Below are 27,817 nucleotides of genomic sequence, written 5' to 3'. Positions count from 1 at the left end.
GCGAATACTTTATTATCAATGTGTGAATGGTGTTAGCTTTTTGTCTGGATATTAATAGTATATGAAAACTATACACCAAATCCAGGCTCATCCTAATTTCGCTGTATCATTTCTCAAATTGGTATTGAAAGATTCTTTATCTTTATATATATATTTATATATATAATATATAAGCCAAAGTGCATTTTCCGTTTTTTTCCTCTTGTCCATATACACATTGCACCATACATAAATAATTACATTGTAAAAATGACTCCGTATTTACAAGTATAATATATATTTCATATAATATATAAAACTTTATATTAAATCTAGGTAGATGATATTTGGGATAGTTTGTGGGGTCCGTCTGTGTTATCTGTGGTTGTTGAGTAGAATCTCCAGCCAGCACGGGCAGGAGGTGATAAACTGTCTGGAGTAGCAGGGGCCCCAGCCCTTTGCAAAGCTGATGCGCACACTGTTGGGGTCATAGGGTCCATCCAGGAGGTCCGGGTCCGTGACATGCCTCAAGAGGCACGAGCGCTCATAGTCGAACACCTTGATGGAGTAGCCCGGCATCACCTTCCGCACCACCAACGTCCGGCTGTTGGGCACGTCCAGGGTGGGCGAATTGACGAAGATGGGGTGCTCGCTGCGGTTGTACGCCCACACGCCGTCCGGCTCTTTGCTCAGAAGGATGCCGTAGCCGATTTTGCCACGTGTGCGCTGGACGGTGCTGCTGCGGTGGTCCAGGTTGAGCTGGCCCAGGCAGAAGCCCGTACCCTGAGGTAGATCGTAGAAGATGCTGACAGAGTGCTCGTACACTGTGTAGAGGCGGCCCACGCGCGTCCGGTGCTCCCAGTACGCCACATTGCACCAGTGGTTCTGCTTGGGGGCGTCAGGCGACATACTGGCATCTGCGGGGGCAGAGACAGAGATGGGGGAGTGGTTATTAGATGTAACGTAAACGAAAGAAAACAGTGCTAGTAAAAAAGGAAGGATTAAGTTTAAAGGGATTAGCTATCTCTTTTTATTGTTCAGAGCAGATGGCCACACTATAAATACTGAAGGAGGCATTGTATTGAAATCTAAGCCTTGCATAAATACCACTGCACGCATACCCTTTGCGTGCACACGCACACACACACACACACACACACACACACACACACACACACACACACACACACACACACACACACACACACACACACACACACACACACACACACACACAGCTATAGATATCCTGTATGGTGGGGGCGGAGGGTATTGCGAGGTCGGTCAGGACCTGCATTTTCTCCCTCTGCCTCAGGAGGGCACCGTGCTGATCAAACAACACTGACCACTCACTGCTGCTCACACAGTCCCCATTTTCATCAGAGACTTGTTCCTAGTCAAAGAATTGCATTGAGGGTTTCCAGTGGAAATTAAATCACTCAACACCTTGTAGCAACAGGCAAAAGGAAATCAACTTTTATTAATTACATTTTTTATTTTACCTATAATGACATGCCCACAATCGGGACGCCAGACTTAAAGTGGTTAAGCCTTTTTTTCCTTCTTTTTTTTAAACAACAAGCTTCAAATCCGTCAATGTTTTGAAGCCAGCTTTGCCTGGGGTGGAAAAACAACTTTCACACAGTGAAGACGTGGCTGCGATCTCATTCCTGACCCATCTCCCTCCAGTAAATCAGCTTGTTAATTCAGCTTTCATGGCTGCAGTCTGTGAACTCTTCTCAGTGACAGCCCTCAGCACTCCAACGTGAGTTACTGCTCCCTAGGTGGACTTCTATCTTCACCACACTAAACAGACACACACCGCCGCCTGGCTGCTCAGTCCCGTCCACTAGTAGCTGCTGCACCTTTTTTTCTTTTTTAACCACTTGAACCCCCGGCATCCATATTCTGGGGGGAACATTAGCCAAAAATAGCAGATCTACAACAGCGTTGTGAGCTTGTAGATCAGCTATTTTTGGCAAAGAGATTTGGTGCAGACTGAAAAAAGCGGTCCACGTACAGAGCCAACTCAGGTCCAGTTTACTAAGTCTAGAGGGTTTAAGTGGTTAATATCCGGTTGTGCAGAAATGTGGCAAGGTTGAGGAGAGGAGAGGGAATTGGGAGGGGGAGTGGAGTGGAGTGGGAGACTAAAAAGCAGGGAGAATTCCATGAGCTCACATCCGTCCCTTCACCCTTTACTCCTGGAGTGTGTGTGTGTTGCCTCTTTCCTCTCTCCTCTTCTTCCCCACATTCCAGGAGGGTGGGGTGGGGTGGGGGTGGTGCAGAGAGAGGGCCAGGCAGGGGTACCCCCCCCCGCCCCCCCCACCGCAGTCCCGGGGACGGCATTCAGCTCCCTGACAACTTAGCACAAGCCCGTAACCCGCTGACCCCCCAGCCTTCATGCTATCAGCTCCCATTAACTCACACACAGAGTGATGCCATTATTTTGCTTCAGAGAGTCTATTGGCACAGAGGATTTAAAGCCTGGGCCTGTGGCCCCATTCCTTTCAGTCCCTGTGCTCTCCGAGCTTAATGACCGCCCGCCCCATTAACAAAACGCCTTTAAGGTGGAGCATCGCCCATCCGCGGCGCAACAAAATGCTTCACTCGCCGAGAATCTCTACTGCTGACTGTGCCGAGTGACCCGCGCTAGCAAAGTTTATACAAAGATTAGCCAAAAAACGTTGACCAGACCTGCACAAACCCCCCCAAAAACCCTTTGGTTCCAGACTGTGATGTGGAGGGAGAGGGAGAGGGAGAGAGAGAGAGAGAGAGAGAGACAGAGAGAGGCAAAGACAGAGCTAGAGAGAGAGAGAGAGAGAGAGAGAGGGTAGAGAAAGGGGCGGGAGAGAGAGAGAGAGAGAGATTGGGGGGGGGGGGGGTTGGAGAGGAGGGAGGGAGCAAAGAAGCTGCAGACAGGCTCTCGGTGCACAGGAAAATCCCTGGTGTTAATTCAGCTCTGAGAGAGTAGAAAATGGACCCGTGCACTGTCAGAGTTAAATGAACACTGAGCATTTTCAGTGTGTGTGTGTGTGTGTGTGTGTGTGTGGATGGCTGCAGTGACCCCCTCTCTTCAGGGGCCCCAACATGCATGTACCATTAGTGAATTCCACACTCCAGCTCCTCCAGTCTGAGCTCAGGCTCTCTCTCTCTCTCTTTTACTGCGGCGCGGCCACACAAAGAACTCAGCCCCAACTTGTTTATGGCTCTCTATTGTCTCAAATCAAATGGAGCCCACACATCAAGGTATAAACTCGCTTTGAAACCCCGCACACACAAACACAAAAGACCAAATGGCTATCATCTCCTCTATTTTCTAGACTAGAGAGAGGGAGAGGCAGGGAAATAAAACTGAAGGGGGAAAAAAAAATTGTGGACGATATCTAGTTTTCACACGTAGCCCGGGTTGGGAGGGAGCCGGCAAGGCTGCGAGGATCAGGAAGAGGAACGAACAGGACAAAAGGTTAGACATGTATCTAAATGCCGAGCCTGAGGCTAAGGGAAGACAATGTGCACGCCATGAGCCAGGCCTTCTTCCTGTCGCTCTCGCTGTGCCGAAGGAGCCTACGTGAGCCATCACCCGCCCGCAGCGCACACGGGCCCCGTTTTGGAGTGACGGCGGCTGGCGGCCAGCGTGTTGTGTGCTCTCGCGCTGAACTTGTGTGTTTTGGCTAGGACAGGCTCAGATTGAAGCAACAGCGCATGTGTTTGTGTTGGTGCGGGAGGGGAGGGCGCTCTGAAGAGAAGAACTCATTAGAATCTCTTCAATAAAGAAGAGCCAATAGGCAGACTGTTTGGACGTAATTACCGCAGGAAACTATGTGCCTTCTGCTCCACAGCTTATAGACTGTATGTGCAACAGGCTGCATATACCAGCCTCTTCCTGTCCTACGGTTATATAGCCATGTAGCCTGTATACTCTGCCTGCTGCATATCCAGCCTCTTTCTGTCATATGGTTATACAGCCTGTATGAGCTACACGCTGCATATACCGGCCTCTTCCTGTCCTTCTCTTTTATATCGTCTCTATAGCGTCGCTGTCAGGCAGAAACCTTGTATCTCTAACTTTTTATGTTTTTTTTACTTTGTCATACAAAAAGTGTCACGCAAAAGTCGCAAAAATAGCAGATCTACCAGCTCACAACGTGTCACGATGTGATGCCTTGTGAGCTTGTAGATAGGCAATCTTTCCTATTTTTGAAACCTTTTGAAAGTAAAAGTCCTAAGTGGTTGAGTCTGATTGTGGGTGTTATGAATATTTAACCAATGAAAAGTATTAACAAGAGCTTGTCACTAAATAACAACTACATTGGAACATATACAACATACAAGGTTTCCAATCAACAGCCACGGTATGCTACATGTTGCATATACCAACCTCTTTCTGTCATACGGTTATACAGCATGTATGTGCTGCACACTGCATATACTAGATTCTCCCTGCCTTACAGTTGGCCGTGGCTCTGTAGGAGGCTCGCCGTATAAGAGAGGGTCTGTCAGTCTGTCTGTGAGACTGTCTGTTTGTCTGGTGCTAATCTTGCAAACCACTGGACCATTTCAGTGCCACATCTTGCACACTCTGCCAGTAGGCCAACATCGTACCTCAGCGCATTCTTTTTTGTTCAAGGTTTCTTTAATGGTATTTTCCAATTAACATACAGGTCAATAAGACAAAAGCATACAGCAGTATGTTAGCCCTCCCACCCCCCAAAGTTCCTGCTCCGAAAGAGCCACAACCTTGGTATCTTGTGGTTTACCTCAGCTCATTTTTTATTGCATGTTTTTTTTTTTTTTTTTTTTGAAAGTCAGATCAGGCTGAAACCTCGACACAAATGTATGCGTCACAGATATGACATAGATGACTGACGTCACATGCTGGCCACAGAAAGACCGAGAAGTGAAACCACGATGTTCCCATGTGGATGATCCGATTTTTAATTTTCTCTAACTTCTCTGCCTTAAAAAAAATAAAAATAAAACTTGATTACAGTCCGTTAAAGTCAAGTTTAATGAATAGGTTTTTTTTAACCAGAGTGCCAGGGCAGCAGACCCAGCTGGAGGTCTGGAACTTGGGGGCTGAGGCTCGGAGCAGAGCCCAGAGCCAAACGTCACAGGGTTGGTGAAGGGAGGGCTGTGTGTGTGTGTGTGTGTGTGTGTGTGTGTGTGTGTGTGGTGGGGGCGACGACTCCTGACCACAGCGCAGACACCCGTCTCTCTCTTCGGCTCCATGTTAGGCTCGTAGAGGGTCTGCTCAGGGTGGAGCCAGGAGAAGCTGGGAGCAATTACTGCGCTCTGCATCCATTTAACCCTGCCACCTTTAAACAGCTCCGTTTACCCATTAGAAAAGTAGCGCATGTTATTATTGTTATTTTATTCTCAAAGCCTCTTCTCTTAGTGTCAGTCTTGCAGGGGACAGCCGCTGCCCTTCCTGCCCTGAACCCCAAACATTCTGATCTCAATAACACAGCAGCCGATCCCAGCAAAATCCTCGGGGCTAATTCAAGTGTGCTGTGAGAGTGTACAAATGTGATTTTGCCGCGTAATCGGCTGAGGAAACCCTCACACAGCCCGGCTCAAAGTGCTGCTATATCAAACCGAGATAACTTGCGATAAGATTATATGTTAATGTGGTCCTCTTATGACCTGTACCTGTGATAGTCAACCTAGACAATATGTGGGGTAGACCAAGCTATCAGTGAGGGGAGTTCTAGCTACACGATAATGCAAGTCTGTTTGTGGCTTTCCTTGGGCTTCTGAAAAACAAGGCAAACACCTTACCCAACTCCAAACATAAAACACTCACGCACACATTTAAGTCATGATAGGTGTTGCCCCAGCACATCTGCAGCTGCACGTAGAACACGGCCAGTACAATTGCACAGTAAACAAAGATATTAACACAGCTTTTTTCTTTTCTTTTTTACCTACAGGGAGCATTTGCTTTGCAGCGTTTTGATGTTCATGACCAGGAGTGCGCTCCACGGAAACCACACTGACAAAAGTTCATCTTTCTACCTCCCTGCAGGCCATCTCATTGGAGGAACATCAAAGGCAGAGCTTTCACATCTGACAACACATGCAGACATCGGTTTGATGGAACACACAAAGCAAACAATTACACACACTTGTCTGTTTGAGCAAAGAGCTACCTCTTCAGCTGCGCTGCTTATCATAAATGATTGTTTTCCATGCACCGGTTAAAGCTAAGCCCAGTGGCACATTCCAAACACAGTAAAATCCTCAAGTGTTCATTTTCACTCTGAGAATGTAAGAATTGACCCAAATAGGACCCCTTACGGGTCCTGAGGATTTTACTGTGCATGTACCACTCCGATGAAGTGTCATTGACCAAACAAATAGAACAAATGCTGATTCTATTACAGCTATAAAATTGTCGCTCCACACACAGATGTAGAACAAAATGACATTAGCACGGCCCTTAAATGGCAGTGTTAAAACGACAGGACACGGGTAAAGCCGTGGTAAAAGAACGACTACACCCCCTCACACCAGAGGGCGAGTAGGGCTAATTACAACTAAGTACACAGAAAAAGAGGAGGAGGGGGGGTTGAAAGTTTTCAATGGCAATCCTTGATGATCATCCAGTAATGCTTTTAAAGGCAGCATGAAAAGAAGGAGGGAGGGATGAGGGCAGAGAGAGAGAGAGAGAGAGAGGAGAAAAAGAGCTGCCTCGGGGTAAACAGGGCTCCACGGCCTTGGAGTGAGATGAATGGGAGGCCGAGTGTCAGGGACAGGCAGACAAACAACAGCTCTCCCACTCGACGGCTAACATCCACCCCGCCGTGCTGCAAGCCCACCTCCATTACACTTCATCTCCCCTTAATCCAGGGAGGAGAGCACACATGAACTCATTCCTCCAAAACTTTTTTTTTCACTGCAAAGAGAGGAAGAGAGAAAGGAAGGGAGAGAGAGGGAGAAACCACTGTTTCCAGTCCCTTTAAGCAGCCCGGGGGCCGAGGGGGGCTAGCGGCGAGGGGTGTGTGGGGTGGTGCGGGGAGGGGGGGGGTGCGGCGGTCTCTCATCCTGTGCCAAGGATTAGATTTCTCCCCAGCTATTAGACTCTACCACTGAACTGATAGTCGGGGGGGGGGGGGGGGGGGTTCAGTGTATCTAGTAGGCCGACTCAACGTATGTGAGAATAAACACACAGGTACATGTGCATTTGTAACTGAGGTATATGCTTGTATGTACAGTGTATATATATAGTATACAGTACTGTATAAACGTGTGTATGTGTATGTGTGTGTGTGTGTGTGTGTGTGTGTGTGTGTGTGTGTGTGTGTGTGTGTGTGTGTGTGTGTGTGTGTGTGTGTGTGTGTGTGTGTGTCGATTTAGGTCAAACTTCCATCCTTACACACCAAACTCGTCGTCCCCTTGGTCAAATTAAACTTTCTTTGACAAAACAAAACAACAAAGTGACAACCCCCCACCCCTGTCAACCCCCCTTGCGTGTCAGAGTATGGTATGGCTCTGATTCTGTAGACAACGGTTCCTACGGGCCGGTGTTACAACTCCCCAGCAGGCCACATTTAGGCTGGCGTCTGGGCTATCTCTGCCATCAAAGTCGGCTTTATCAGACAGACATGCTAACTGGAGCTGCTCCTTTATATCTATGGATTTTTCTTCCTGAGGTCTGGCCTTTCTCTGCTCAGAGGGAGAGAGACAGACCGAGAGAGAGAGAGAGAGGGGGGGGGGGGGGGCAGAGGGTTGCGGAGTGGGTGAGAGAGAGAGAGAGAGAGAGAGAGAGAGAGAGAGAGAGAGAGAGAGAGAGAGAGAAAGTACAACAGTGGGGGGGGGGGGGGGGGAGCATGAGGCCAGAGAAACTGAATCCAGCCACCAAGCCTGGCTGGTCACAATGGGAATGCTTTACATTGTCATCCACTTCCTCCCTGCTCTCCCTCTGGTTCTGTTTTCGGGACGTCTCCTTGAGGGAGGAAAAGTGCTGTACCCTTGATAGCAGATAACTAACACAATCCATAAATTAAATCAATAAACAAGAGAGGGTGTAAAAAGCACAGGAAGCTACAGGGGCTAATATGGAGGCGACGTCTGGGCTCGTAGAGTACGATTTTGAGGGAGAGCAGCTCTCCTTTTTCACGGAGGGAGAGGAATGCGCTGCCCCCTGTTTCCTCCGAGTTTCCTCCTGAAAGCTCTGCAACGTGCCGTCAGAGACACATGAGCAAGAGCGGACAGGAACACATTGGAGGGACTACTAGGTTCATGGAGATGCTAGCTAGGCTCATGAGAGGATACAAGCGCTGATAACAGGGCACCCTGGTGGCTCCAACCGGTTTATGCATTCACCATGTATCCGCACTGTCCAAGACTTGGATCTGAATGAATCCCTGCTGTCCCCTAGCTTTTGTCCAAATCTAACAAAGCAAAAACACCTCTATAAAGGCATGGGTAAAAGCACCACCTTTTGGACACGTTCAAAAACGTTGTTTACATATACAGGCAGTAGTGAAGGTCAGTGAAGTCTCAGACAACAAGGAGGGGAGTACCTAAAACACAACACTTCCATGAACATCCTGCTGGGTGGCTGTGCCCTTTCACCTCCCTGCACAGCCTGTGTGTGCGTCTCTGTGTGTGTGTGTGTGTGTGTGTGTGTGTGTGTGTGTGTGTGTGTGTGTGTGTGTGTGTGTGTGTGTGTGTGTGTGTACGTGTCTGTGTCTGTGTCTGTGTGATGGAGGTCAAAGCCAAGTGGGCTGGAACAGTGTTTCCAAACAATGGTTCTGGATACATTTTTGGGCCATGCAACTATTTGTATGCGTTGTGAGTAAATATCCTATATTTAAAAATATATACATCATTTCAAACCCCCCCCTTCCCCCCCCACGAAATAGATCTACATAGGAGAAATAGCTACATGCTCACAACGCATGAGTGTAGAGCAGCTATTTTCACTACTTTAGAAATAGGACTTAAGTTATCCATTCATAATGTAGTTTTGTACGTTTGGGTGCAGAGGAGACAACAAAATGATCTTTTGGGTCTCAGCTGAAAAAGTTTGGGAACCCCTGGGTTGGAACATTTCAGTAGAGGAGACCCCGCACATTCCAGAGGGCCCCGCCCCCCCGTCCCCTCCACCTCTCCTCTCACTGTGCCTCCTAACTTCCTACTCTGGTTAGGACTGGAGGGGGGAGGTGCGTCAAGAAGGTTTGCTTTCTTCCCTGTCCTTTAAACTCGAGGAGGTCCGGTCATGGCACATAATTCAACTGTTTTCCTTTTCCCTAATGTTTGACAGTTTCCTAAGAGCGCTGCTTAGTCGAAAACTCACACACACCGCTTACACATAAAGCCAGAGTGGCAGCGAAAACTTTACTGTGTGTGAAAATAAAAAAGCTCCACAGTCATTTTAAAGCTATATTAACAGGTATTCCATTGTTTGATTCACACTTTTCCACCAATGTCCACCGGGCAGAATTGGCACGTTTGGCCCTTTACACTGAGGGGAAGAAGCCAACTTCTGGCTGGTGTACATACGCGTACTAGGGCTACGTCGAGGGGCTGGGTTTCAAATGAACAATAACAAGGAACTCTATTATTACGAGTTATATTAGTCGGACTAATTTAAGGCGAAAGGCGGGTATTTGGTTACCACCGGGCCGGGAGGTGGAGCAGCAATGATGGACACAGTCGCCGTTCAAACAATGGCTTCCTATTGATCGGCCCAGTGGATCAGAGTCTGTGAGCAGAATGTGTTCTGTCAGGATAATGTGGCACCAGAGTTTCTGTTTCAATCACAACACTTGCCGGGCTGTAACCCACACTGCTCCGCCACGGGCACCCAGACACCAGCGCCCCAAACAAAGACAACCATCCACCCCCCCACATCCCATTCCACCCCCCTAAGCTCTGACAAGTTGGCCCGTTCACAACAAGCAAGACGTTCATTAAAAATGCAGGAGTGAACATTTCCAATAATTCATAGAGTCCTTCCCTGTCAACATCTGCAAAGGATCTTGAAGCTAAAGGGAATGGCAGGATTTCATTAAGTAAATTACGTGCTGGCAGTCGCTGAGAGGGGAAGAGGGGGAAGCTGCAGCCAGGCCTCTAATCTAAACCGTACCCTGAAATGCGACAGCCTGACTGCACGTACCAAGCTGCACAGCCAAGACCTTAGAAATGCACACAAATACAAGATAAGTAAAACACACATGACAAAAGTAAATATCGTCTTCCCCGGGGAACACAATCAATGAGACTTTTTGCATGAGCATGTTTACAAACTCGCAACTACTTGTTCCCGGAGTTGAGTTTGTACATTCTGCAGGCCACAAGAACATACCATTTGCATACACGCATATACCAGCCACCAAATGTCTTGTGTGTGTGGTACCTGGGCAAACCAGTGAGCTAAACCATTGAGGAAGATGCATGAAGCAAGCATAGACACCCGGGGATCAGAGCAAGCATCTTGGGGAAAACACAAGACAAGCTGACTATTGTTCTTAATTGTCAAAAGTCAAAATAATGGTGAAGGGTTTAAGGTCAAATCTGAAAAGCCTGTCAGCTCCCTGGCACCAGATCAAAGACTGCAACTTATGTCTACTATGCTTGGCTCCGTGTTAGGACAAGGGAGTGGAATGAAGCGATCTCCAGTAGATCAAATTCAAGATAGTGAAAGATGAATCAGAAATCATGTTTCTCTGTCTGGGTTAAACTTGATACAGAATAGAGACTTCACTCTTACCAAAAAAGGTTCTATATCGAACTGAAACAGATAAAAACAAATCACTAAGAAATAACCACAAAACATGGTTCCATTTAGACACTTTTCAGGGTTCCTATATGAAGCAAAGCATTCAATAAAACCTTTTTAGGTGAGCATGTAACCTAGTTGATGGGGAAATAGAGACACAATTGGGAGCTTCCATCCATCCACCATGAGGGCCTGTCCCTTGCCTTTGGCTGCAAAGGACTTGTGTGGAGATGTCGAATGACACGGGGCCTCTACAGTTAATCCACACACAGCATTCTAGAGGCTCAAAGAATGCGCTGGCTATTCTGAGTTTTAAAAATACTGACAGCCATAGGTTCAGGCACAACTGTCAATGCTCCTCTGGGGAGGAAGGGAAAAAACATTCTTACATCTATTTTAGCCAGCAATCAGACCACAGGCCTAAATCATGGCTGGCCTCGGCCAGTCTCTGGATTTATAATTGTGGGTGAACCGGTCAGAAAATAAAAACAGCATCCACAACTGGCACCTCTTCCGCTGCCCTACCCCTCCTCCCCAGGCGATGCAAGCCTAGCACATTTACAGTGGCCAGCTCAAATGGAGTATTGTTCCCTCTAGCAGCCTTGAGAGTAGGCGCGCTAAAACACTAAACTAACAGTTGGACATTCCATACATTTTTAATGGCATTGCGCGCTCTTTATTTGTTGCTGTAACCCCGTGCCCCCAAGCTGAATGAATGGGGCTATTGGTGTAGGGCCTGTGCTGTGCTATGGTGAGAAGGGGAGAGAGAGAGAGTTGCCTCCTAGAGCACATGACAAGATTAGCTCACTTTGTTTGCTAAGGTATAATATGAGATGAGAATGATAGCCAAATTTCTTGTTATTTCTACTAACTTTGTAGCTCTATTAGCGAGTGTGTCTCCAGTCTTAAAAAATGAACACCGCACACCTTATTCTAGGTGAGTTCAGTACACTGTGTAGTGATTTTTCTCAGGCACTGTACTGTAAGCACTGGCTCATAGCCTGCACGATGCTGTAGATAAATCTTTATCTGTGAGCCCTTCAGATGTTAGCCAAATAGCCAGCAGTACTGGCACCACATTGGGTTGCCAAGAGGAGATAGATAAATACTCAACACAGCGGGCTGGTTTCTGTTGACATGTAAGGGGTTTCAGTGCTCTCCCAAGACTGCTTTAGATTAGCACGGCTCTCACTCCGCAGGTAGAGGTCACATTACCTCACCAGTCGTAAGCACTAGTGTTGTCGGGACAGACACATCAAATAACATAAGACTGAAAATGAACAAAGAGCACAGCGAGTAGAAAGAGGAAAACAGCACAACATGCTTGCTGACACCAACTATCCTTCTCCTTAATCCTTGTCGCAAATCTGAGATGGCGAAAAGGCTCGATGGTTGTGCAAGGGACTAGATCGTGTTTCCACTGCATGAAAACTCCCTGCCCACACTAAGGAGATAGTACAACAATGATCAAACCAAACCTTCCTCTAAATGCCTCACATCTTGAAGTCCTTATGAAACTCAAACAAGCTGGAGAGAAAACAAAAGATCCTAATCTAATAGCCACAAGAGCTCATTGCAACTCCACAGAGGAGCCAATCTGCATTACACTGACTGTACACATGCAACAATCACAGGCACATTCAAGTGCACGCACACACAGACAAAAACACAGACACGCAGGACACACTAAGGCCTATAGTCCACACGTACATTGGTATTTTTTTTAAACAGGCCTTGTCCTCCTTTGTTAAAAACAAAACAAAAACTGCCATCTACACAAGCACGGTTATAAAAAAATCTCAGAAATGCAGCTGTCATCGCAAGACTGACAATTGACAGCCAGTGTCAACATCTGTCGGTCTCGCAATGACAGCCCATACTACCCAGTCAACATCTTACTCTGTGCTCTTTAGATAAACTCATTAAAATATAGTTTGCACACTGAAAAACAAGAGATCAGAACACAATATGTCTTCTTTTATTTACCTGAACCAATTATTTGACAAAGATTAATTCAAAGTTAGTGTTTATTCATACGCTTGTCCACCCGGCTCTCGTTGACTTCAATGTATTCCATCACTCTACCAGCTCCAGTTTGCCAGCCTCCCATTGCCTAGAACGTGATGTATCTGACCTCTCCTTCTTTTACATTGTTACTTGTTACTGTTTATTACCAGTACAGAACTGGCAACATTGGCAGCAGTGTCTGTGTTGTCAGACTGTTGGATTATGTTAGCAGTGACCTCCATATCACATTCTGACACCTCTGTTCCTCAATATGGTTCAATAGTAACTGTACATTTATGTAAAAAATCCTGTTAGCAAGGTTAGAACCATCACTATTTTGTGTACATCCAGCATTGCATTTAAACAAAGGAAATGACAGCTGACATAACCACAAGCAAAAAGAACTCCAGCACACACTATGACATGGCAGCCAAACAGGACATTTACACACACACACACACACACACACACACACACACACACACACACACACACACACACACACACACACACACACACACACACACACACACACACACACACACACACACACACACACACACACACACACACACACACACACACACACACACACACACACATACACATACACTTTAGTTCACCATCTCGGTCGTGCAGATCATGCAGGTCAATAATGAAGATCCTTCCAGTTGCTAGTGTAACTGACCCCTGACACAAAAGCTGAATTTGTGACGCATCGCACTCGAACAATGCTGAGAATGGGAAAACAAAAAAATGTCCTTATCGTTTTCATCGATAGCGCTCTCATTTTTCTGCGTGTGTACGTGCTGCATTACGTAAGGGGAAACGGAAGCACAGCCTCCCAGGACAGGAAGAGATACTTGAGGAGAGGGCTCTCTGGGTACAGACCCACGCTGCTACAGAGGGACCGTAGCACAAGGCCATTCAGGATGTACAGCTCTGTACCCCTCCGCCCCCAAGGCCTGAGCTGGACACCGCAAAACTGGACATGACAAACGGGCTATAGGAGAGCACCCTTTCCCATCCCCCCAGAGACCACTGGCCTTCTCTTCAACATTCCTCAGCCTCCCCCCGCACCGTCAAAGGGGCAATTCACCGCCCTGTGCTGCTACAAAACCCAGGCAGCTTTTTAAAACAGGATGTTTGTCTGAGGCCTCCTTCCCCTCAAATAAACAATCCGCAAAACCTGATTTCTGGAGGCAGGGTGGAAGTACTCGAGTCACATTATTTCCACATCCCGTATCCTGGTGCATTGGGGCTCCTGAGGGAGTGTGGGCGGCCAGGCGCTGGGCAAGGCTCAGGGCTTGCGGTGGAAACCTGAGGCGGCGTGCCAAGCAGCTAGGGGGAGACGGACCTGGGCCACGACGTGCTGGGGTCTGGCCTGGAGGAGGGGGTGACACAACCCTGACAGGCTTGGGGGGGGGGGGGGGGGCACACATCGATGATACAGTTGTCATTCCATCAGAACCGGCTGTCTCTGTTTAAGCAGTGCAGTTAGAGCACTATTGCATCAATAGACCAAGATGGGTCTATTAATGGGTTTCTGTAGAACAGGCAAGAGGTGTATGTATTATACACACGTCATTGTGAAGTACAGGTCATCCGAAAGCGGATAGAGGAGTCAGACTCAGTACTGATGCAGGAGGATGCTACAGTATAGTCAATGTATTCCATTGCATATGATGTTTACTAGTGTGCTGTATGTACACAGCACTCACCATAAATTAAAATTCAGTTGGCTGTGGATTTGGGCGTGTTGTAAATGAGGTCACCTAAATTATGTCACCCCGGCATCCCACTTTAGCTTAGCAGGGACAAAATAAAACCAGGCGCAAAGCCCCGTCCATAAAGAACCCAGGAACACAGCACTGAATTTAGGGTAGATGATCTAACACAGAAAAACACATTAAGTGGGGCTGAGGGCAAATTGGAGGTGCAATCTAGAAGATGTTGTCTTTTCAGATGTCTAGATATGCTATTTAATTGGTTCCTCACCGCAGTGGAATCACATGCCTTCAAAGCCAGCTCAACATTTATGGGTCCAATCTAATCCGCTCTAATCAAGAGCAACATCACATGCCTTGATTACACTGTCTAATTATTCCATGCATTTTCACTGTCTCCAGCTGACGTAGATACACACACGCACGCACGCACACACGCCCACCCACATGCACGCACACACACACACACATACAGGGAAATGGGCTGATGTCTAGCGCAGGCTCCACCCTGACGTAGACAGCCAGGCATGCTATGATTAGAGTCGCCTGGATGCTTCTCGCAGTTTTAGTTGCATGCAACTAAAACTTTGTTCATGTGCGTATGTCTTTGTTTGTGTGCTAAAGTCTCCTACAACATCTACATAGTATACTGTTCATGCAGACATGAAAGGAAAACAATAAGAAAATAATTCTTCATCACAGGAAAGAAAAGATTCAGGACAAGGTCTGTGTCTTCTTGGTTGAAGACTCCTGGCAGCTGTACGCTTACATTTCCCTGAGTGATATGTTCCTGAAGTCACAGAAGGCCCTTCCCATCTATCTATGCTAACTACCCCATTCTGCCTGGAAGAACCAGTCAATACCAGAGTGGACCTGACACTCTGTCTGCCAGCGAGACCTCCAGAGAGACTGCGGTGTCCTTACTTCAACAGACAGGCAGGCAGGCAGACAAAGCAAGGTATCATTACTCTTTGGGAGCGCCGGCTACAAGCCGGTGCCCTCTCCTCCTCCTCCTCCTCCTCCTCCACCTCCCCTGCCGCGAGGGCGACAGCACTATGTGTTCTCCTTGTCTGGCAACCTTCAATTTTTCCATTGCTTCCCATCCAATTTTCCTACTTTCTCATGGATGGCGAGGAAAAGACGGGGATAAACAAGGACAGCAACTCTGTATGTCACCAGGTCTAGTCCTCAAGGCTGTTGGGACCAACCTGAAAAGCCAGAGTCCAAAGCTGGCCGTCTCACACATAACGCCAACTTACTCCAGGCAAAATCGGGTCCCCCCCCCGATCCTCCTTACTCCGATGGTCTCAACTCACACCAGAGTGAGTGTGTGCACACAGTGTTGTGCTGACAAATTCCTTTGGGTTGATTAAGGTTGCACTTCCTCTGATGAGTGAAGAATGTGGGCACAGCGGAGCCAGGATCTGACAGCCCGGGCTAAACTGGGCGCACAGGAAGACCGGCACCAGACCTCAGTGTACACATAGTTAGCATGGCTGCTCCTCGGCAGAATAACATGGTTCCCACTGAAAAGCGCTGTGTCTCTTTACCCCTGTGACGAATACCACGGAAAATGACTGTCATCAAACGCTGCGTGCCGACTGAAGTCTGAAATCGGGGCGACATTAAAATGCCTCAAAGGCTTGGACACACCTCTTTAAGAAGGGGACAACAGCAATGCCTGAACAGCATTACGTTAATGAACTACCGACAAACATAAAGAGCCCCTACAGTCAGAGACAATGTGATTGACATAATAAAGTCAACGTGCGCTGGAGGTGGTGGTGGGGGGCGGGGGGTGCAGTCATTCAGGAAGCAATGAGACCTGCTTCAAAGGCTTTTATTCTGATGTCCACACGACCAGACCCAGGCACTGAGGAAACAGGTGTGCAGGCAGACACAGAGGTTCAGCATAGGACTGGCGCATTCCCTCACACACACACACACACACACTCACACACAGTACCATGGTATACCGCACACACTGCCTAAAGCCAGGGGGCCCTGCTCGCGATGTACGCAGACATCAAAGTGCCCAAGCTGGGGCTCTCTTTCTTTTGTGATGCTGCCGTACTTAAATAAATCACCGGGAGTATTCTAAATATGCATGTTGAGGAATACCATACCGCCATATAACATAAGAGGCATGAGTCCTACACACAGCTTTTAATAGAATAACCTGACATGCACAACAGGGCTTAGGTAATAACATGACACTTACATAACTATGTATATATACTATAGTAAAGAGATGTAATGTACCAGGACAGTTAGAGGACTATTTAAAGCAGTTCCACTCACATTCAGTTTTTCACATAAATATCTACGTCTACCACTATATCTAATCTGTGGGCCATATGCAATTATGAATAAGGATCCTTCTTGCAGACCCAGGTTCGATTCTCACCTGAGGCACTGCATGTCATCCCCCCTCTCTCTCCTGCCTTTCCTGTCTCCCTGTTCACTATCTGAATATAAAGCGTGTGTGTGTGCGTATATATGTGTGTGTATATATATATGTATGTATGTATGTATGTATATATGTATGTATATATATATATATATATATGTGTATGTATGTATGTATGTATGTATGTATGTATGTATGTATGTATGTATGTATATATGTATATATATATATATATATATATATATATATATATATATATATATATATATATATATATATATATATATATATATATATAAAAAAACATCTTCCATGGAAACATGACACCAAATAATCTAATGCAGAGAGAGGAGACTGAAATAAAGTTGGAATATAAGAGGCGGAACAAGCTTATCTACCAAACCAACCAGTTCCCATCCATTTTCTCTGCTATTGTTCCACAGAGGAGAAGGTTTAGAGTGGGTATTTCTGTAGCCTGGGGCTGCAAACTGCAGTTGTGTATTTGGCTAACAATCCCCCCACCCCCCAACACACACGTACGCACAAACATGCATGCACACACACATACGTTTGTATTGCTATAGTTGTGAGGACATCAACATTGTAAGATGGCGATTTTATAAATGCCATTTTTACAATTTTAACCCAAACCGAAAACGAAAAATAGCCAATCTACAAACTCACAACGCATTGCAGTGCGATTATGAGCTTGTAGATCAGCAACTCCCCAAGTATGTTTTAAACATAAAAACAAAAACTATTCTTGGGAGGACCAGGAAAATCGTCTATTTCTCGAATTCTAATATATACTTGTGGGCCCCCCCCCCCCACACACACACACTTGTTCCTGTATGAAGGTGGAATTAATGCACACACAATACATACAGCTCTGCAGTGTTCATTCAAATCTGAGCCTGGTACAATTCCCTTACAGGTCCATTTTACACACTCAGTGTAAATATTTGACACCATCAGTAGTGGATCCTTGCGGGTCCATCTTTTACACTCTGTGCAGACATTCTATCTGTCCAGTCAACACGGGAAAATGGGAAAGGGGATCCACAGGCGATGTCATCCCTGGGTCAGCAATAATTTCTAAATAGGATAATCTGTCCAATTGCATTATACAGTAGGCCTATATACTGCTGAACACAAACAGGCCATATCAGGAGGGGTCCCTCTGGCTCTAGTTCCTATGATTGCACACCACTAACTCAGCAGCAAAGCGCAGTGCTCACGTGCACAGAGTGTACAGTATATCATCGAGCAGTTGATGTTGTCTTGTTTCATTCATTATGTATGGTCTTTTGCTATCTGAAACACCCGTACCCAAGCACTAACACACTGTCAAAATACATAACGACATGATGACGGACAAACTGGCCTTAACGGACTTGCTCGCGGGGCACAAAAAAAAAACGATGCCCTTTAAATCGCACACCGGGGTCAGCGTCCGCCAAGAGTCCAACGTCAGGGCCGCAAGAGTGCAAGCTGACCTGGGACCCGTACGAACGGCAGCACAGTTGGAAGAAACCAAAGCCTAGCATGTCTAGATCTTCCCTGCTCACCACAGTCTCTGAGGAATTGTGGTGCGCGCTCCGACAAGCCCCTCATTTGTTGACTCAGGGAGTGTCGCCGGTCCATGCTGAGGTGGTGACAGCATGTGTACAGGGGAGGGGGGGGGGGCGGGGTGGTCGGGCGGTTAGTGAGGATGGCAGGGCGGACCAAATACGCAACTGCCAGGTAGCCATGTCAACTGCTCAGTGTCCAGGTCGCTGAGCCACAGCAGACCCACAGCACAGGAAATGCAGTGTCTGCAACCCACTGCCAGCTCCCCCCCCCCCCCAAAACCCCCAAAAATTGGATCCCGCTGAATTCCCTGGTCCGAATGAACCTGATACTGTTTCAGTACCGTGCTCCCAGTTTGAAAAGGGTGAGTGGGTGGGTGGGTGGGGTGGGGGGGTTATGTTGACTCTGTGCCATGAGAAGGGAGTGTTTCATTTCAAATCAGAGGACAGGACTGTTTCTGCTCGCTTCCTTTGGTGTGGCCCCATTCACAGGAGCAACTTTACTTCCCAGAGCCCACCCCCTCCCTACAGCCCACTTACAGCCAAGCTAGATAGAGCTGTGTGTGTGTGCGCACGCGTGTGTGTGTGTGTGTGTGTGTGTGTGTGCGCGCGCGCGCATACACAGCCACGCACGCCTGCACGCCAATGTATGTGTGTGAGTATGTGTGTGTGTGTGAGTATGTGTGCGTGCGTGCGTGTGCGTGTGCGTGTGTGTGTGTGTGTGTGTGTGTGTGTTTTTGAGTGAGCTTGGATCTTATTACAGTTTGATCCCACTCAAATATTTCTGAAAGAAAAACAGAGGAGGGGAGGCCGGCTCTGTGGCCAGTGCACACGCCCCGTTGAACCTCTGCACCGCTCACAATGAAACCTTTATCTCAGCAGCTTGCACTGCTCCTAATGGCCTTTAATGAGCAGGAATAAAGCACAACATTAAAATGAAATTACCTTGCTAAGTTTGCACATTCATCCCACCAACACTCAACAGCTCCACACACACACACACACACACACACACACACACACACAATTACAGAGCTACAGAAAATGCTTTGAGAAAGGCACAACTTTAAGAACAAGTTGTGCTTTCTTCAACCCCCCCACAGACCCGGTTTAACCATTTCAAAGCCAAACGGGGGTGATGCAACAGTCAAAAACGTTCAGTTAATTTATTACCCGCTAAATCTAAATATGTGTGATATGTGCCGACTGGGTGAGCCAAAGGAGAACTCTGATAAGAATATGATTCATAGAAGCCATTATTCAGGCTTAAGGCTGTACGCACACAAATGCACGCACACACCACGTCAAACACACACAGGCGCACACATGTGTATGCAGACACACACACGCGCACACACACGCAAACACACACACATGTAAATCCACATCCAGACAAAAAAACACACCAAAAGCATATTTTGTTTGAACAGGGAACACATTCTGTCTAAAGTCATTATCTATAACACAAAGCAGTCCTGGGTAAAGCAGAGGATGTTGTTTCATGACTCAAACCCTCGGAGGCAAACGCCTTGATTCAAGTACCAAATATTTTTTCATTATACGGTTAAATGGGTTAAGTTTAAGGTTACGATTTAACCACTTAAGCCCTATATACTTCGTTGTATGACAAATACAACACGTACCATCGCGACGTGTTGTGAGCTTGTAGATCTGCTATTTTTGCCTTTTTTTATGTTTGGAAATTTGTCGCCTATAATGATGTGCTCAAAATAGGGACTCAAGGTCGAAAGTGGTTAAGTTCATCAAGATTTTTTTTGTATACTTTTTTGTATCTCTGAGTTGCACCTATCTTGCAGAGTATGGTGCTACCGTAGATAATTCATGGTTTGTACATGGCCTCAAGCTAGTGGAGGTGCTGCCCTACCAGCACCACTCTTTTGTCTCTCAAACAGCTGTGTCCTTCCACAACCAAAGTCCTGAAACAAACGGCAAGGTTTGCTCTATACTATAGAGTCTATAGGACCACAATGGAAACAAGTCCCCAGGACTTGTTTGTGTTATCCTTTTAGCCTTAATGTCTGACTGTACCACACGTGCTGTTTACATTTCTGACTAATAAAGTATTCAATCAATCTTCGACACAAATGGTGAATGAGTAACACATCACATGGCCCTTCATAACAAAAACGTCAATGCTGATGAGGACAGTAACTGAAGGTTGAGAACAGGCAGAGGCACTACGCTTACCTGAGAATTCCCCCGGCGTTATGTTTGGTGAGCTTGCCGCCTCCATTTCAGTGTAAGACAATGTGGAGTCTGACAGATCTGCAGAGAATAACAGAGAATTCAGATTTCTATCCCGTCTACAATAGACCATATTCACACTACAGCCATTTTACTTTTACATAATACTTTTTATGTTCGCCCCATTTATCAGTTAATGACGGGAACTCACAGAATTCTACAAAAGCATAAAAAAAATCGACATCATTCAGAGAAAACAACATATTTGCACAACCCAAGAAAATCTAATAATTCTTTTTGAATAATTTGATTTAAGCGATCAAATAAATAAATAAAATAAATATGTATGCTTCCTTTTGTGAATTCTACATTGTATTTTATTAAAATACACTTTGTCCTAGCAAAAGCGGATAACTGTACAACGCCACTTGCAGCAGCATTACACCTGGCGAAACCCCCTCATCACCTCCCAGAAACCGCAGCTAGACTCAGGCTTGTGGCCCCCAGCTTAGCAGCCAGGCACCAGAGCCCCAACAGCCTCACACCACAGACGTCCCACACTGGCTCCGACTGGCATGCTTGCTGACATTATGCCACATACTAGCTTGGCCTAAGTCTCAGCTCAAAGCTACTGCACAAATTCCCAGTCACTGTGCCTAATTACAGCCATTAAAATTCTTCATGTTGTTTTATTCCTGCTTCTTCCCCCTCACACTCCCTCTCTATGCTGAAGGACTCAACTATTCAGTGTGGTTTATTATACAACTTTGGCTCAAAATAGCTGTCATTATGAATAATTAATGAACAACGATTAATTGCACCACTGTAGTTAGATTATTCCTTAGCATTCATCAAAATACTCCAATACTTCTTTTTTTTATGTTAAAACCTATGCATATGGGGTGTGTTGTGTTCCAGTTCCATCTTTTGTTTATTACTCACCCAGTGGCTTGTGTTCTTCGTTAGGGGAGAGCCTTGAATAAGGGGGTGGAGGTGACTCTGAAACACAGAACAGTCGTTTCAATAAATTGGTAAAGAACACAATTATCTCCTTTTTTTTAAACAGAGAAGAAAAAACATATACCTAATGTAGAAAGCAAAGATTCCTCATGACATAGCCTAGTATTTACCTCATTCAAGCTTGAATGAACATTTTTTATCAAGGTTTTTTCTTTTTTTAATCACACAATTAATGAAGCAATGCTTTGATGTTTAGAGTTAAATAAGGACACAGATAGGAACTGTAATTAAATGGAAACATCAAGGCCTGTTGATGCGTCTCCTCAAACAAAGGCTTTAATGTTCGGTTGCTGATAAAGCAGAGCTATTAAGACATTTTAATTGTATTTTGGTGGCACATACGTTTTCCCACATCTAAATACCACACTTCTAGTACATGATTATAATACTGAATTCATCAAACATTCATTAGATTATGTTGGATATTGACTGGTAACATTTTAGCAATAGTTAAAGTTAAGTTAATAGTTTAACAGTCAAACAGTTAATAGTTAACAGTTAAACTGTTTGACAAGGTGAGAGAGCCATATCACGTTTCAGTAATGGGCTCAAGTACAGACATCTATTAAGTTTAGAATAAGCAACACAAAGCATTTAAATGCTGCCTTCATTATTTGACTACAAAATTAAATGTATTTTTGTTGGGATAAATGATCAAATGTAGGTAGGAGAAACATACTATTGTTACACCAAAGCACAACAAACTCTTTTGGACAAACTTCAGTAAAACGTGGTAATGCTCTACTTTATTCATTTTTTTTGAGAAATCTCTATTTATTTCAGAACAGGAGGGAAATTAAGAGAAGAAAAAACTTGCCCAAAGCCAAATGCACAAAAAGGGAAAGGAAAGGAAAAACTTTGTGAACACACTGTGACCTCGCCTACAGGGGAGAGGGGAAGGAGAAAAGCATAATAGCAGCGGGTCCTTTAAGAGTGGCGGCAGTAATTGCCAGGATCTGAACTCAGTCACTCAGATACACAGCTAGTCAGTCTGGCGCCAGTAGTATGCAAACTGTATATTATCACCACTCCTTCACCTAAAGCCGGATTTATACTTAGTTGCGTGCTGGTGTTGCGCACCAAAAATAGCTGATCTAGAAGCTCACAGCGCGTTGCAGCGTGACGCTCTGTGAGCTTGTAGAGCCGCTATTTTCGGTGCGCGACACTGTGCGCAACAAAGTATATCAAGCCCTTAAATAGCATGAGGGGACCTCCTTAGGACAAAAGGGCTTTTAAAGCGCAACTTGAAACTGATCTCATTTGAAAAGCATAATGCCTGACCAAATAAAAGGAAAAGGTTTTGGTCTATTTACATCCAAGTTCTTTTGCCCAACATTATAAACTTTGGTATTCTTTAGCAACTTTGGAAAAAATAGACATAGATCAAAAGTTGATTATTTGTAGTATCTTTCAATCGAATGAGTAAAGAAAGTAGAAAATTGCACAATATTATGCAATTTAATCTTCCTTCAATCCAAACAATGCATTGTTTGGATTGTATGTTCTCCGAAGATGAAGACTCAGTGGAGCATGTTTTTCCAAATGGAACAATTAGTCATTTCTTACTTCCCCACTTACTAACAATGTCAAAACCAGTGACTATGGTTCTGATTTGAAGGCCCCTTTCTTGAATAGCATGAAAGAAATACCAGTTCTATTGGGACACGCATGAGCGCATGTGAGCTATGTCTACTACGAGCCCAAGTCCCAATAAGGGTTATGCGCCCCTCTCCCCCGCTCTTACAATTCATGTGCCTCTGGCTTTAGGTGAAACAACTTTCAACAATACTTCAGCCATGGAAATGTCTGTTTTGTCACTCCTCCTTATTCAAACTTCCAAAACTAAACTTTAACAATCAATAGTGACTAGTTAATAAGGATGAACAACCATGATGATGACGCCTGGAGGCTAAACACAGAGTACGGTCCGGTGTGTTCTGTAATTTCTCTTGAAGAACTTTAAATATGTGACTATCTGAAAGGGGTCTGAAGTCTGAACCTTTACTGCATGGTACTTCAATCTTTGTGTAAGGAAGGAGTATTTCTACTCTAAGCAGCAACTAAGAAGAGCACCTTTTTGGATGGGGCACAAATCAGAATTGTTAGCGCCCACATGTGGGAAATTGATGTGGCTTGGGCCCTCTTATTTCACTGTGAGATGCTACCAGAACTGAACGGATCATAAGGCGTAGCTGCCATAAGTTGTAGACGTAGTTAGATAGATAGATGTATACTTCCCTTTATTAATCCTGAGGGAAGTTTTTGCATTCAACTGCTCCAGATGAATGTATGGCAACTGAAGTATTTGAATGCAAGAATTTCCTGCAGGATTAAGAAAGTACACATCTATAGATCTATAACTACAGCTGCAACCTTTTGCAGCTAGGTTTTATGATCAGCACAGTTCTGGTAGGATCTCACAGTGAAACAAGAGGGCCCAAGCCACATCAATTTCCCACATGTGGGCGCTATCAATTCTGACATTGTTAGACTTATGACTTTGAAGTGCCTGTCACAGCCAGCTGGCTCTAGTAAATGTGGATGTTATGGAAAATCCATCTCTTGTGCCAGTGAGGAGACAGAAATACTGAGGCTTGCATCTTTACACACGATACCACACGTTGTCCTCGGGTCAGAGGGGTCGAGTGGCCCAATGTTCTAGGTTTGCCAAATGCTCCTGCCAAACTGTAGTCTTAATACAGGTCAGAGAGGTTGTGTCATAGATAGGTTTTCTTGTGGAAATATAGTTCAAGGCCTCCACCACAGCTGTAATTACTGTTTGTCTCTGACCTCTTGACTGTCATCTTTCATATGAAGTTATAGTCATGTTATATCTCATGTTTTTCTACTTGGCACAATCCAACTGGCACTGACCCTCAAAAAAAACACAGGCAAGCCTCCAACCCTGCCCCCAGATACCATTACACTGCACAGTTAGTAACTGTGCAGTGTAATGGTATCTGTCAGTATGCCATCACTGGCATATTCATTTACATTAGACATATTTTGGATGTTATTAAGGACAACTAGCATTAGGCAACCTAGAATGGCCAACATAAACTACTGTTGTAGAGCTCAAACACTTTCACTACATAGGCCTAGAACTCAAATGCTGGTGTGACTGACTGTTATCTTCCAAGACTGAAATATCCATGATTATGATAAGTGTGTATTTTGATGGTATTTTTGTTAAAATTACCTCCAGTGGTAATGATAATATAGTTTCCCGTTAGAAAACTCTTCTAGGAAGATAAATAATCTAACCTGCTTAGAACTAGCATCCCTACACATCCATGCTGTCTCAGATTTGCCCCAGCCCACAGCCATTGAGCAAATTAGGTATTTTAACGTGTAGTCTTCTGGTCATTGTATTATGTTTATGCAATTATGCTTAAACCAGTGTCCAGTCTCCAGCCACTTGTCTGCAGATATTACAATGACTTTGTCTTTCAAGTTTACCATACTTTAAAGCTGCATTATTTAACTTTCCTCTTCTATCCCTGATTTGATGCCAGTCTCCTGTGCAAGTGCTGACATCTTTACCATTAAGCTAATAGAGCCTGCCTGCTTGCTCAGGGGATAAATTGAATCTTGACCATCAGGTCAAAATTCGTGTCAGATCCTGTGTCTAGGTGAGACATGACCTTTGACACGATCGAAATGTCTCAATAGAAGAGCAAGGAGACAAAATACAACCCCCCCGATTGTATATGTTATATTGTAATAACATATTCTACCATACAGATTGGACTAAATTACATTTTATTCCTAGTATTTCCAGTTCCTCACCATGGTCATGGATGCATTTGAAAGAGTAAATACATTGGCTTACATTTTAGCCCAAGAATGACCCAAAAAGAGAAATTGCTCTACAGGGATAATGAGAATTGGACTGCAAGACACACACTGTTAGAGACAGACCTGAAGAAATAGAAGACATGGTTTTATGCATGTTGTGCCACACAGTAGGCCTATTTTGTGACCATTTTCTAAGCAGCACAGATTAGACACGTTTAATAAGATGAGTGTAGGCTAGTCTGCAGTGTGCCAGAACAGTCAGCACTCAGCACCTATACTGCATGGGAGTAGTCTACTCCAATGGTTCTCAAACTTTTACATTTCAAGGTCTACCCTAAACTCTGACAGTGTACAAATGGAACCCCATTTGGTTCCATTTATACACTGTCAGAGTTACAGACTTGTAAGGGTTTAGATACCCCTAAAGGAACTCAGAGAGTCCCTGGAATCCACATTGAGAAACACTGGTCTACACAGGCAGATGCCCTTACCTGGGCCACAGAGTCGGCTGTAGTGATAGGGATTGCAGCATACTGTCGGACTGTCCGGGGACCCAAAGCTCACACACTCACAGAGCGGCTTGAGCTGGGCCGAGTGCTGCAGGTCGGACCACCTGTACAGCTTACAGACAAGCAGCTGTGGGGATGCCAAATGGCCGCCCAGCCTCAGCTCCGTCCGGGACACCACGACACAGTCGCTGGGCATCCCTCCCCTGGACTCCACCGCCTCCAGTAAGGTATCCAGCGTTTTCTCCTTGAGCCTCTTTAAAAGCGCATAGGTGGCCGACTTGAGTTCTTGCTCTAATACCGGTTCCTGCGCCTCGGGAGAACTGCTATCCCGTGGTGGTCCAAGGTTCCTCAGCACAAAATGACACGTCCCCGGTTCCCCCCTACCCTGAGCCGTTTCTGGACCCCGAATCTCGGAGTGGTGGTCCCGGTCTTTAAACAGACAGCAAGTCACGGTCCTGCATTCACTGTCGTGAATGGATCGGGGGCTCCCCTGGTCCTGGACGCACACCGCACCCCCATCGTCTTGGTCCGAAGTGACCCCCACCTCGGGACTCCGGGACGTACACACACCCCCTATGTCCCCTACAGGCGACCCGCTAGGGGTCATCGGTCTGAGCTCCGTTTTGGGAATTTTCTCTGGGTTGTGACCGAACAGATCGTCCCTGCACCCTTCGCTGCTTGTCTTGCCATTGCCATCTCCCCCCTCTTTATCTGGGATCAAACGACTTCTCCAGAGTCGCCGCACAAGACCCGAGCGTTTCGTCCTGAACATACGACAATTTGAAAATCTATATGGGGTTTTCTTTATTCTTCTTCTTGTTCAGATATCATCCGAGTACCTATTGAAGATACTTCTGTGGTCGTCGTGCAACATTAATGTCTGTTGAACGCCGTGCAGCGCATGCACAGCCTGCTGATGAGCATTGGCGACAAAACCCGCAACATTAGAGTCAATGCGATATTGTTGCATTTACAACGACAACGAATCCCCACAAGAAATGCAGCGCTGCATGATAATCAGATTGCATTCATTTAGCCTGTTGTATCATAGAAAAACTAATACTTATAAGTATACTTGCAAGTAAACGCAAAGCTAATACTTTGCTATCCGGGATCGCTGCGGAATGAACTGTTTATATGTTTTCTACGAACGGATAACAACCGTAGCGTACATGATAACATAACATAATAAACTAAGCCATAAAATCCATACTAAACAGTAGCCCTACGATTAAACAACAACGCGCTCAAATTAGACTCGTTGTCTTATAATATAGTTAATGGACTTTAAACAGCCTCAAATCTACTTCTAAAACCCGGCACGATTGCGAGCATGAATGAAGGTACGAAGCGATTTTTAATCCCAGTAAAAAAAATGCTCTAGAGTCCAGGATCCTTTGTCGTCTCCTATAAAGATCTCAGTTACGTTTCTTTTTACAATCCAAAAATATCCATGTGAGCTGAAAACAAGAGAAAAGAATCAATCCTAGAGTCTGAACAGCAGCTCCTGCTTCCCGACTCAGATCCACAGCAAACTGCAGCCCAGATCTCTTTCTTTCTCCGTTTCTCTCTCTTTTTCTTTTTTCCTTTCGCTCTCTCTCTCTCTCTCTCTCTCACACACACTCACACTCGCACATGGACAAGCACACGCACGCACGCACACACACACACACACACACACACACACACACACACACACACACACACACACACACACACACACACACACACACACACACACACACACACACACACACTAGGTTGCCCGGTTCTGTCAAAGAAATAAGCAACCAGGTCTAGGAAAACAAGCCCAAAAGAAGCAATTATATAGGCCACATGAGCACTTTAAACCTATATGCATCGGCTAT

At 45.6% G+C, this 27,817-nt stretch overlaps 1 protein-coding gene across 1 annotated transcript; it reads right to left on the bottom strand.

Annotated features, from left to right (window-relative positions):
• smad6b (SMAD family member 6b) lies at positions 1-27,496 on the bottom strand. The gene is made up of 4 exons (XM_084059746.1): positions 25,932-27,496; positions 21,565-21,621; positions 20,626-20,703; positions 1-896 (listed from the first exon to the last, which is right to left on the bottom strand). Exons 1-4 carry the CDS (start codon positions 26,719-26,721, stop codon positions 355-357), a joined length of 1,467 nt encoding a protein of 488 aa, XP_083915872.1. The 5' UTR covers positions 26,722-27,496; the 3' UTR covers positions 1-354.
• Positions 27,497-27,817: the final 321 nt, after the last annotated feature.

Source organism: Gymnoscopelus microlampas (genome assembly GCF_963454915.1).
Source record: "Gymnoscopelus microlampas genome assembly, chromosome: 6".
Taxonomy (NCBI): domain Eukaryota; kingdom Metazoa; phylum Chordata; class Actinopteri; order Myctophiformes; family Myctophidae; genus Gymnoscopelus; species Gymnoscopelus microlampas.
This window is presented reverse-complemented; position numbering and strand designations above follow the sequence as displayed.